The sequence below is a fragment of the Silurus meridionalis genome, chromosome 2 (genome assembly GCF_014805685.1).
Source record: "Silurus meridionalis isolate SWU-2019-XX chromosome 2, ASM1480568v1, whole genome shotgun sequence".
Lineage (NCBI taxonomy): Eukaryota > Metazoa > Chordata > Actinopteri > Siluriformes > Siluridae > Silurus > Silurus meridionalis.
This window is the reverse complement of record NC_060885.1, coordinates 2,533,632-2,546,131: the sequence shown is the minus strand read 5'-3', so window position 1 is coordinate 2,546,131 and position 12,500 is coordinate 2,533,632. Positions and strand designations below refer to the sequence as shown.

The 12,500-nt window shown below is 39.5% G+C and overlaps 1 protein-coding gene across 9 annotated transcripts in view; it reads left to right on the top strand.

The window, feature by feature from the left end:
- The window catches only part of LOC124376835 (teneurin-3), a 664,771-nt gene that overhangs the window by 534,449 nt on the left and 117,822 nt on the right, over nt 1-12,500 (top strand). For 5 of the 9 annotated variants that reach the window (XM_046836154.1, XM_046836147.1, XM_046836146.1 and 2 more), the window contains one exon: nt 7,567-7,805. In XM_046836154.1, the coding sequence (XP_046692110.1) occupies nt 7,567-7,805 (239 nt within the window). Of the gene's footprint in view, nt 1-3,961; nt 4,061-7,566; nt 7,806-12,500 lie in introns of all 9 variants that reach the window. The other 4 variants (XM_046836130.1, XM_046836135.1, XM_046836152.1 and 1 more) reach the window with 1 other exon arrangement.

The following is a 12,500-nucleotide window of genomic DNA, read 5'->3' as shown; positions in this document are numbered from 1 at the left end:
ACGCTGCCAGACTTTCTGCCTCCGTACATTCCAGTACACACACACACACACACACACACACACACACACACACACTCACACTCACACACACACTCCCTCTCCCATACTCATCCAGCTGAGCTTTTAACATCAGAGATGGGAATTAGAAGCGTGTTAGTGGATCACGGCCTGATTTCACCCAGCGACAGGCGGCATCAGGTCAGCAGGGGGTGGAGCCTCATTCACACTCTTTAAATCAGCCAATCACACTAATCGACTGACATCACCATCGTTTTATTTGTTTCCTTTTTTCCACTCTTCTTCAACACCTTGCTAAGATCACGGTTACGATAATGTTCACGTACAATCTTGATTTAAGCTCCGCCCCTTTGATCAAATTTATTTAAAATATTCACAATTGACTGATTGATTTAATAGACAGACAGACAGACAGACAGACAGACAGACAGACAGACAGACAGACAGACAGACAGATAGATAGATAGATAGATAGATAGATAGATAGAGACAATACTATATAAATGATATTTAAAAATATATAAAATAAATTTTCGAGTAGTCAATACGCAGCTTGTATAGCAGTACAGATTTACTTTATATTTATTTATGAGATATACTGTAAGTACATTGTTTATATGTATAACAGTACCCAAGCTTATAAACAGTGTTTATAACAGATAAATTATATAATATAGGATATAGAATGAATTGATAATTATATAGAGTTATAATGTTGTAATTCAATAGAGACAATACAGGATAAGAGCAGAGTGGTGTAGACCTGTATGATGATTGTAGGCAGTGTAAGCAGTGTGGAGATCAGTTAGATGTTGCTGATGATGCTGATAGTGATGGTCATAGCAAAGAATCGTCTCCCTGAAGCTGCTGGTCCTGGTGTATAATGTTTATTATTATTTGTAGTTAACGTCGTTGGGTGCCAGATCCCGTCTGAATCATGCTTTTAAACACATCACATGGTGTGCCTAGTGTTTTATATATATATATATATATATATATATATATATATATATATATATATATATATATATATATATATATTAGTGTACAGATGTTTTCATCAGCAGTGGAATAGAAGTGAATTAATTTCCTGAGAAAAAAGTGTTTAGAAGTTGAATGTGTAAAATCTATAAGTGCAAAAGGTAACCATCCATTTTTAAAACAAAAATCAGTGGTTTATAAAATTGTAAATAAATAAATTATAAATAGAGATTATTATTCATACAGAATAAAGAATCTTCCTCTTGCTGCTGCTCCCATTAGGAGTCTCCACTGCAGATCATCCATCTCCATCCCCCCCTGTCCTCTACATCTGCCTCTTTCACACCAACTACCTGCATGTCTTCCCTCACCACATCCATGAACCTCCTCCTTGGTCTTCCTCTTTTCCTCCTTCCTGGTGTCTCCATCCTCACCATTCTCCTACTGATATACCGCATGTCCCTCCTCTGCACATGTCCCAACCATAGAATGAAGAATGACAATTTTAAATGACTAGAAGATAATATTTTGACGTGACGCAGAGAAAGTGAAAAAGAAAACGTGTTCATTAATACTGTTATCTAAGTTTGACATGGGAGCCCAAACCAGTGCATGTTTATTTCTATATCCGGGACAGAAATCTTTTTTTTCCTCTGATTTTTGTTTAACTAGAGACTAAAACATCGTAATTTATAGATCATTTTGTCATCCATTTTGTGTGTGTGTGTGTGTGTGTGTGTGTGTGTGTGTGTGTAAAGGAACAGGAAATGCTCAGAGAGTTTTAAACAGTTTTTTTAAACAGAGTTTTTTCTTCTTCTTTCCTTCTCTGCCACTCAGTAGTGCTTTAAAGAAAGTTTTCGGAGCACAGGAAGTCATTGTCATGCAGCAGGAAGAGAGAGAGCGGGAACAGAGGGAGAAGAGAAAGAGAGAGAGAGAGAGAGAGAGAGAGAGAGAGAGAGAACAAAGAAAAGAGAGAACAGATAGAAGAGAGGAAGAAGAGGGCTCCGAGAATAACAACACACTTCATTCACATTCACCTAGACACACACACACACACACACACACACACACACACACACACACACACACACACACACACACACACCGATCCATCCTTCCCCTTGTCCTCCTCCTGCTTTTCTCTGTTCTTTTTCTTCTTTTCTCTCTCTCTCTCTTTCTCTCTTCTGTCAAACTGAAATCTGAAATCTATCAATCAAAAAAAGTTTTCATGGTCGAGAGAAAAGTTACAAATACAAAATGTAACCTAGATTTACATTTCCTCATGGAGACACCGCTGAACGATAGAAAGGAGAGAGAGAGAGAGAGAGAGAGAGAGAGAAGAGGTAAAAAAAAAGCAAAAATGGATTAAAAGATGGTGAATGTGGACGAGAAAAGGGAAAGAAAGAATGTGTATGTATGTTATATATATCTATATGCACCCAAACAACACACACACACACACACACACACATTTACATACATACACACAAAGACCCTAAAAGCCAGGCCCTGATCCAGACTCCTGATGTGTGCAGCTACACCGAGTCTATAAACGGCACCTGAGAGCGAGTGAGCGGAATTTAATTCTCGTTAATCATCATGTCTGTGTGTGTGTGTGTGTGTGTGTGTGTGTGTGTGTGTGTGTGTGTGTTTGTGTGTGTTTGTGTAAAATAGGCTCTTAAAAAGCGAAGCGTAATTATCCAAGGATCAATTAGAGTTTGATTTCTCTGTTAAAGCTGTGGGGATGAGACGTGGCCTGAATACCAGGATGAAGGTGATGAGAAGTGCAGCAGTGTTTCATATTTACACTCAGGCTTCATTATTTATGACTGATTTTTTTTTTTATCAGGGTTTAGTTCTGTATTTACTCTTTTATTATCGTCTATAAAACAATCCGAGTCTTTATTCAGTGAAAAATCAATACAATACAAAGTGAGCGAGTTCATGATTTTGCTCACATTTTAGCAGCTATAAACGCTCTGTCCTTTACAGCTTCCGTTTCTTCTGTCTCTCTTCAAGTCAGATTTTTTTCTCTTTAAAACCAAAAAAATTAAAAATATATCAGTCATTTCTCATATTTCTGTCATACATTCAAATCAAAGTTTCTTTTCGAACATCTCATTCCACGTTGACTTTTCAATCACTGCTATACTGAGCTCCACTCTTCTGGGAAGATGTTTCACTAGATTTAGTGGAGTTTAATTCAGCTACAAGTGTGTGAGTAAAGTCAGGTAGTGATGGAGGTGAGAAGGTGAGGAGGTCTGGGGTGCAGTGTTCACATTCATCACAAAGTTGTTGAAGAGGGTTTATAGCAGGAGATCTTCCACACACTTCAAACCATGTTAATCAGATCTTCATGGAGCTGGCTTTGTTCACAGAAGCATCGTCATGCTGGAACAGCTTTGGTTCTCTTCGATCTAGTGAAGGAACATTTCCATGCTCCTGCATCCAAAGACGTCCTCAATTGTGTGCACAAGTTTGTAGTAACAGTTTGTGGAAGAATCACATATGGCTGGAAAATCCATATACATATATATATAAACATTATACAAATACATGAAGGAAACACAGTATTGTGTGTGTGTGTGTGTGTGTGTGTGTGTGTGTGTGTGTGTGTGTGTGTGTGTGTGTGTGTGGCTGCATGTTTAATCAAACCCAAATATAACCCTGTTCAGTAAAGAAAAACAAAGATAAAATATTTGATTAAAAATAATATTTCTTTTTTTTGGTTATTAAGCTAGTACAGGAGTGTGTGATCCTGTGTGTGTGTGTGTGTGTGTGTGTGTGTTTGTGTGTGTGTGTGTGTGTGTGTGTGTGTGTGTGTGTGTGTGTGTGTGTGTGTGTGTATAGTCCTCCTCCTCTCTCTGAATGGAGTCTCAGAGGCGGGTAATGAGAGCGAGCGTGACTATCTCACATCTTCTCCTAATTGTTTGTCTCTCATATCTCCGTCTCCCTCATGTAGAAAATTAACAAAGCAAGCAGTTCTCCAAAACGGCCATGAGAGCCTGATAGAGATGGATGCGTTGAATCCCGTGAGCCACGAGGGCAGCTATGGAGATGGGTACGTGACCGCTGATAAGCTGAGACCAAAACTGATTGGGAAATAAAGAATAATAAAGAAATTAAATATTACAATAATAATAATAAATAAATAAATTCCCAAAAAAATCGCCCCGTATTTATATGACCTTCTACTGGGTCACACCATGGGCTATTTATTTATTTATTTATTTATTTGTATGTTTGTTTATTTATTTATTCATTTATTTAAACAGTTAAAAAATTCCCATTCCTATATTGCAGTTTTATACTAATCAGATATATATTTTTGCAGTGTTTGCTAGCATGATTAGCATGACTTTGACTCCCCTTCATTAACCCCTGCCTGTTCCTTGTCTATCAGTCTGTTCTTTTCTTTTTTACGTTCCCACTTTTTAGTCGAAAAATAAATAAATAATAAACTTAAATTCTGAATGGAAACTCTGGTAGATGTGGCTAACCGGAACTAGCAGTACGATGCTAATTAGCTGGTCACTTTTAGCTTAGCATTGTTTTAACTCTGTTACTGTAATGAACAAAAAAAAAGGATAATTTTTAAAAAAATAAATAAACATTATTTAAAAATATGATTATTACTATTAAGATTGTTCCTATAATTTATTTAAACATACATAGTTATAATTCATATATAATTAAATAAGAATATAATAAATATAATTTATATAACATGTGAATAATATGAAATCTATATAAAGCCTTCCAGGGACGACCTGGACCCCTCCCACACACTCAGACTCTCAGTAACGCTGAAATGCAGGTTAGAAATTATTTCATGTGTCCCGAAAATCGTGTGGTGTGTAAATCGATCCGTCGCACTTCCGAATGAACGATTCCCGTATTTCATGTGTTAATTGGGACTCGGGGCTGAAGTGAAACTCGGCGCTCACCTCCGTCCCGTCCTCACCTTATTACCGCTCCGGCGCGGAGACGGGGGACTCGGAGCCTTGATTGAAGAGATTGATCGTTTTTGTGCTGCATGGAGACAGCGACAACTGTTCTCTCAACACACACACACACACACACACACACATCCACACACACACACACACACACACACACACACACACACACACACACACACTGTCTTTTCATTAAAACGCTGGAAGCTCAGAAACACGGCTCTCTAATTGGATTTGATGCTCGCTGTTAGTTGATATTGGAGCTACAATCATCTGTTTGTCTTGTTGTTATATCCCAGAGAGAGAAACAGAAACACACACACACACACACACACACACACACACACACACACACACACACACACCACCACCACATAGAGTCACAGCCGCATTGCATAGACGACTGGAATACTCGTTTAATAGTTTATTCATTATAAAATAATAATTTATTTGTGAAAAATCTTTATTTGTGGACCACAAGTGTGTGTGTGTGTGTGTGTGTGTGTGTGTGTGTGTGTGTGTGTGTGTGTGTGTGTGTTATAGATGCTCGATGTATTTATTTATTTGTTTGATATTCACTCATTCACTCAACTCATCAGAGTTGGTTTAGTTCAATGATCTAATTGATCCCATTCGTACACCTGAGCCGCTATGGGCTTAAGGGCCTTGCTCAGGGGCCCATAAGTGGTAGCTTGGTGTGGTTGGGATTTAAATTCACGAATTTCGAAGTCCAATGCTACTAATCTTCCACTTCCCTATAAAAGGTAAAGGGTCAGCCATAATGCAACGTATTATAACGTATTGGGGCATAAAGGGTTAAGGGCCCCAAGTGTGGTAGCTTGGTGATACTGGGACTTAAGCCCCTGACCTCCTGGGTATATACCACATTTTATTACCTACTGCACCTCCTGTACATAAATCACTCTCACCCCCTGTACATATGGACACACCTTTATTTACGACAATGCTTTTTATTGTAAATTAGCCACTTATACACTTTTGTTTAAATGCTGACTGCATTTTAATGGGTCTGTACATGTACTTTGCATGATGACAATAAAAATTGAATCTAAACTAATGTTATTGATGCTTGTTTTGCCTAAAAATAGGTAAAACCCAATTTATATATATTAATAAAATGATTAGATATTTAAGGAAAATGTATCTCAACTCACCGTAATCAGTTCGAGGTTCATTTATCGATGTGTAAAAAAAAATTGGAACAAAACATTGTGGGAAATTGGAACAAGCGAAAGTGATTATAAAATATGTAAAAGTCGATTAAAAGCAGAAGTCAGCAGTACCAAATGATTCACAGCTCGGTACCAGTCTGAGCCCCGGTGGTTCGGGACTCCTGTGAGCAAATCTTGGTCATGTCTAAAATGATTCATCGATTCAAAACTCAACATTTTTGGGTACAAGATGAGACTGAATCTCAGTCGGGATGGGAATAATTCACGTTCCAACACAGTTTTCAGTAGTGGAAAGATTGAAGGTCTTAATATTGTATATTGATTTCCTGTACCAGATCAATGTAAATCACGTTCATGACAAAAAACTCACATGGCTTTCTGAATCATTTTGGTTGTACTCCAAGCTGCAGTAATGACATACACAATTTGGGGATTAAAAATAAATAAAATAGAATAAAAATGACATGAACAAAGCAAAAAAACCTGCGTTAAATAAATGAAGTTGTAACGACTTTAAATTGAATGAAAGGAATGAAAAAAAGCGTTGAATTGTTCACGCATGAATCATTAGCCAGCGGGGTTTAATAATAGTGGAAGCTCTATAACTGTGTGTGTGTGTGTGTGTGTGTGTGTGTGTGTGTGTGTGTGTGTGTGTGTAGAGCACTAAACCTCTCAGCAGGGCGACTGAGCTAATAGGAAAATGCAGTGTAATGAATTGAATCGGTTGACCTGCGTAATTCCCACACGCAGGAGAGTCTAGTTAGTCCAGTTTCTATGAAAATCAGGTGATCAGGTGATGCACGGGGAAGAAATCAACACAAACATGGATAAATAAAGACAAAACGACACGGGCCGACGTTCAAATTTAGACACACTTGCGTACGAACGCTATATACGACGAACTGTTTGTTTAATGCAAAACGTAGCCTTAATACGTCCTCGTTATGCTATAAATACATTCAGGAAATACAAAGCCAGGCATGCAGTATACACCCCATTATCTCTAGCCATAAATGTTCATGCTAATGCTCGTAATGCTAACAGTGTTAATCAGGTTCTGCCTGAATGTAATAGAAATGCTAGTTTACTCTGTATTGCTAGCTGTATATACGGTTGTTAGTTTTTTTTATAACTCAGGTCCTGGTGGTGCTATGTGCGTTGAACATTAGCACATTGTCATGCTAGCATGTTAAATCAAGCGTTAGCTCTAATGGCACCTTATTAGCACCACTTGCTTGCTTGTAGAACATTTTTGCTCAAAAAAAGGAAATTACACCAAGCTAGCATGTTTGTGTAGCATGCTAGTAGCATGATTGTCCGCACCTGAGCTTTTCAAACCGCTTGCTGATGTTGTGAGTTGATCTCCAGCTACAGTTTAACTGATCGCTCTCTCCTTTCTGTGTTTCATGTCTCAGGCACTTCCTCTTTAAGACAGGCACAGGAACGACCCCTCTGTTCAGCACGGCCACTCCGGGCTACACCATGGCTACGGGGGCGGTGTATTCGCCCCCCACGAGGCCCCTGCCCCGAAACACGCTGTCCCGCAGCGCCTTCAAGTTCAAAAAGTCGTCGAAGTACTGCTCGTGGAGGTGCACGGCTCTCAGCGCGGTCGCCGTGTCCGTCCTGCTGTCCATCATCCTCTGCTACTGCGTCTGTAAGTCATCCGATCGGATAAAACATAATGAGCATGCAAGGGACGGGCGGAATTCATCAGATAACGAATAAATGCCTGCATAACGGTTCGCTTCAAATTCTAATTCATCAAGTGCATCTTATAAGGAAAGAAGTCCAAGTAATTAAATAAAAATCTGACACTGGTGTTGTTAGATACAGCTTTGATTGGTCAGAGTTTGAACTAAAGGGAGTCCGATCTAATCCAGATGTGAAAGACGTGAAGGCTGGTGTGGGTGCAGGTTTGTATTCCACCCAAACAGAACCTACAGCTTTTACAGAATCTACTGCAAGCCCAGATGAATCATACAGGTGGAATCAGGTGTGGCACCTGCTGGCTTGGAATGAACCCCTGGTTTGGATGGAGGATTTTGGAGAGCTGTAATCTCAAAGAAGATTTTTGGAAGAACAGTTTTGTAGAATGGGTTGAAACGGAGGTTTAACTGGTTTATTGGATATTTTAGGAGAATGAACGTGTAGGACCTATGACGCTGTTGGTTACGGCACGATTTTTTAACTTCAGTCTGAAAAATAAAAAGAAATAAAATACTTACTTGTAAACAGAGCGAGTCTCAAAACTTTTTGATACCACCTCGTAGTTACACCGGCATGTTGGATTAGATCAGATGGTGTGACTAGCTATAGTATCACAGGTGGTGAGGAACTGCAGTCTGATTGGTTACAAAAGAATCTGGTCTGATGTCTGATTGGTTCCAATGCCATTGGAGCGCCATCAAAGTGTCTTTAAAGTGTTTAATTGGACAGTGTGAGAAATCCGCAGGTGGGGTCGGGAATTCATATGATCACAGTATTGTTCTGAGGAACCACGAAATATGTGATCTAAGAGAAGTTTCAGGAAGGTGCTTTACAGTCCATAGAGAGGGTTCAGATGGTGGATGTCTGAAACCAGAGTATTGAATTATGATGTTTTGCTCCTGCACGGCAAGCTCGCTAACTCTCAGTGGAGTAAAACACATTGAAAATCACACCACATTTCAACACAAAACATGAAACTGCTAACCATACTCACCGAATATCGCACTCGAATTAGATGAGCGTGCGATGCTAAACACGGCTAATTGGCTAATCGGAAGACTTCCTGCCATTACGTTTTGCCAAGTGGAATCACTGAGAGATCAAACCTCACCCGCTTTCTTGGAAATTCGAGCACTCTAGTTGTGGAATGAGCGAAACGATCTACTGAGGTCCAAATGCTAATCACACCTTCTGTAGCTGGCTCTCAAACTGCATTAGCACAATCAATAGGGTCCAGAAGTCCACTTATTTGACAAAACAATTAGTTTTGGATATCACCTCGGTGCTGGATTCAGACTTTCGGACCCTACAGTACACACACTAATGTTGTTAGTATGTAATGCTCTCAATCAGAGACGCTGCCAGACTTTCTGCCTCCGTTCCTTTCCAGCATGAAGCCACACGCTCTCTCTCGTCCAGCCCGAGCTCTTAAAACCCACCAGTGATGGGAATTAAAACCCTGAAACCGTGTTAGAGGAAGATTCTTGTGCCGAAAAGAATATTGCGTTAACAACAAAATAAAATGTATTGGATTCTGACTTTTGCGCTGCACTGTAATGACGTCATGATGCTCACAATTCAACACCTCCATCATAGACCATGACTGTGGCGCTACATGAAATCAGTCGTATTGTTATCTACATTTCTAACACTAACATATAACTAACATCGCATCATGTCACCTAGTATTAAGGAGTAAGTGTCAGGATGTTAGCTAAACTGCTACGTAGCTGCCTGCTGCACTTAATAAAGTATTACATTTCACACGCTGGCTAGTGCTACGTCTATCACTTTATGGGAAAATCTCATTCTCATTTAAGATGGAATAAGCAATAATTTTGTATATTAGTCATCAGGGCTTTTATTTATTTAGTTTTTGTTTTTTTGTTTGTGCATTTTCAGTTTTTTGTTTTATTTCATATTTAAAATTTATTCCTTTATTCTATTTTTTGTGTAAATTTTTTTGTTCGTTTTTGTTTAATGTTAAGGTTTTTTTTTTTTTTTTTTTTTAAGTTTTTATACGTGTTTTGTATTTTTGGTATTTTTTCATTTATTTTTCTCAAATTATTTATATAATTTCTTTGATCCAAACTGGAGGTGGTTGTTTTTTTTTTTTTTGTTTGAAAATATAAAATTAATTTATTGGTTTTTTTTTTTTTGTCCTTCAACATTTCAACTGTAAAAAATATTTCTTGGTTCAGAATTTCTTTATATTTATTTATTAGGTTGTTTATATTATTGATATAAATTATATGAAAAAGTGAAGTTGATAAAAGGTTGAAAAGTACACACACACACACAAACACACACACACACACACACACACACACACACACACACACACACACACATGCTTTTGGGTTCTCTGACTTTTGGCCTCCTCTCGAATTTCAGTCCGAGTTATCACAGGGTTGTCACGGTAACTCAGCCTTCCATCGCCGTGGCAACCGCATCTCTCGCTCCGGCTCCAGATGCCCTGCTTTGTGTGGATTGCGTCCCGACTTTACCCCGGCATTTATACCCCTATACCCAATTACCCCCGACCTGCTCACACCCTATTCATCAACATTCCCCAGATTCTGCTCTCAAAACGAAGAGATAGAATGAAGAGAGAGAGAGAGAGAGAGAGAGAGAGAGAGAGAGAGAGAGAGAGAATAAAAATGCATGGGAAGGAATGCGAGAGTAGTTTACTTTTTCTTTTTCCAAAAGTTGTTTCCTGATAGCTGTCTGATAATTAGTTCAATCACTTCCAGCAAGCAAACAAGAAAAAAAAAAGAAGGGAAAGAAGAAAGAAAAAAAGAAAGAAGGTGAGGAAGAGAGGAAGAAAGAAAGAAAGAAAGAAAGAAAGATTGCAATGAAAGAAGAGAAGTAAGAAACAAACAAGCGAAGAAGGAAAGTAAAAAAGGATGAATGAATGATATCTAAAGTCTCTCTCTCTCTCTCTCTCTCTCTCTCTCTCTCTCTCTCTCTCTCTTCTCTGGTTCTCCGAGTGTGTGATTGGTTGTTTATTAGTGGTGTGTATGCAGCTCGATGTTGGTGATGAATATTTGAAGCTCGGGAGTCAGTGGGGTTCCTGTGGCCAAACCCCTCATCATTACTAACATAAAGAGGAGTTTAGAGTCACGCCGCGGGGTTTCACTCGAGCCTGAGACAAATTATGGAAATATATGGACGGCTAATCATCTCTCCTCGCGGTGGGGAAGAAACATCAGCATCTCGTACGGAACACGCACCCGAGACGCCTTTCTTTAGAAGCGTCTCATTAAAGTGCACTAGCTGAAGCAGAGCCTCGCGTCGAAACAAACATCCGGACGAACTGGAAGCTTCCTGTAGGAAGTGGGCGGAGCTAACGACAGATAACCGGCAGAAGCGAGTAAATGAGAGACACCGAGAAGCTCGAGAGCTCAAATCATAGCAAACTCTTCTTATCTTACAACACCTGACATGATAGACAGACAGACAGACAGACAGACAGACAGACTACTTCATTATCACTTTCTTCTCCAGCCTTTCTTTATCCCTCTTTCTTCTTTACATCTTAATATCTGTTCAATCCCTCCTTCCTCCTCTATCCCTGTGTTTTCCTCTATTCCTTCTTTATCTTCCCTTTCTCCTTCAGCCCTCATTTGTTCTTCCTTCTCCATCCCTCTGTTTTCCTCTATTCCTATATCTCTTTCTTTCTCCAACTTTCCATTCCTCCTTCAATTCTTTTAAACCTAACTTTTCTTCCTTTCAACCCTTATTTGTTCATCCTTCATTCTTTCTTTCTTCCTTATCCCTCTTTTATTTCTCCTTCATTCATTATTAATTCTTTATTTCTCCATCTCTCCTTTATCCCTCCTCCATCCCTACTTCATCTTTCATCCCCCCATTCCTCCTTTCTCTCCCATCCCTTTTTATCATTCCTCTGTCCTCCTTCATCCCTTCATCCTTCCTCATATCTGCCATCAGGTTAAATGTAAATTGTTGTAGTTTGATTGTCAGAAGGTTTAGTATGTGATGTATGTTAGCATGTTTATCTCTGAGCTCGGCTGGTAACGCTGCAGAGACGTTAGCGCACTCAGTCGGCTCGACACTGCGATAATCCACTTGTATTTGTGTCGTGTATAAATACAGGATCCCTCAGGAACGCTAAGGAGTGCCGATCCGCCGCACGGCTTGGTTCTTCCTGCTTTTTTGTCTCTATTTTCCGGATTGAAAAGACCTCGTTATTGACCGACGTCCCAGGAGACGCGAGAAATTATTCCGAACCGATTATCTATCACTCCACTCACCACGACACGTCCGTCATTCTGATGATTTGATTTGACTCATGACGTGGTGTTAAAAAGCTGAACGCTACATTATTCTGAAGGTTCGATTTCTTTCACAGGCCTGTCCTGTTTGAGCCGAGATAAACGTAAAGCTAAACGCTAATCGCTAAACTGGAGGACGAGCTCGCTGCGGTAAACAGCTACAAACATTCATCTCTCAACAAAACTCCCATCATCCTGCTGTGTGTGTCTGTGTGTGTGTCTGTGTGTGTGTCTGTGTGTGTGTGTGTGTGTGTCTGTGTGTGTGTGTGTGTGTGTCTGTGTGTGTGTGTGTGTCTGTGTGTGTGTGTGTGTGTCTGTGTGTGTGTGTGTGTCTGTGTGTGTGTGTG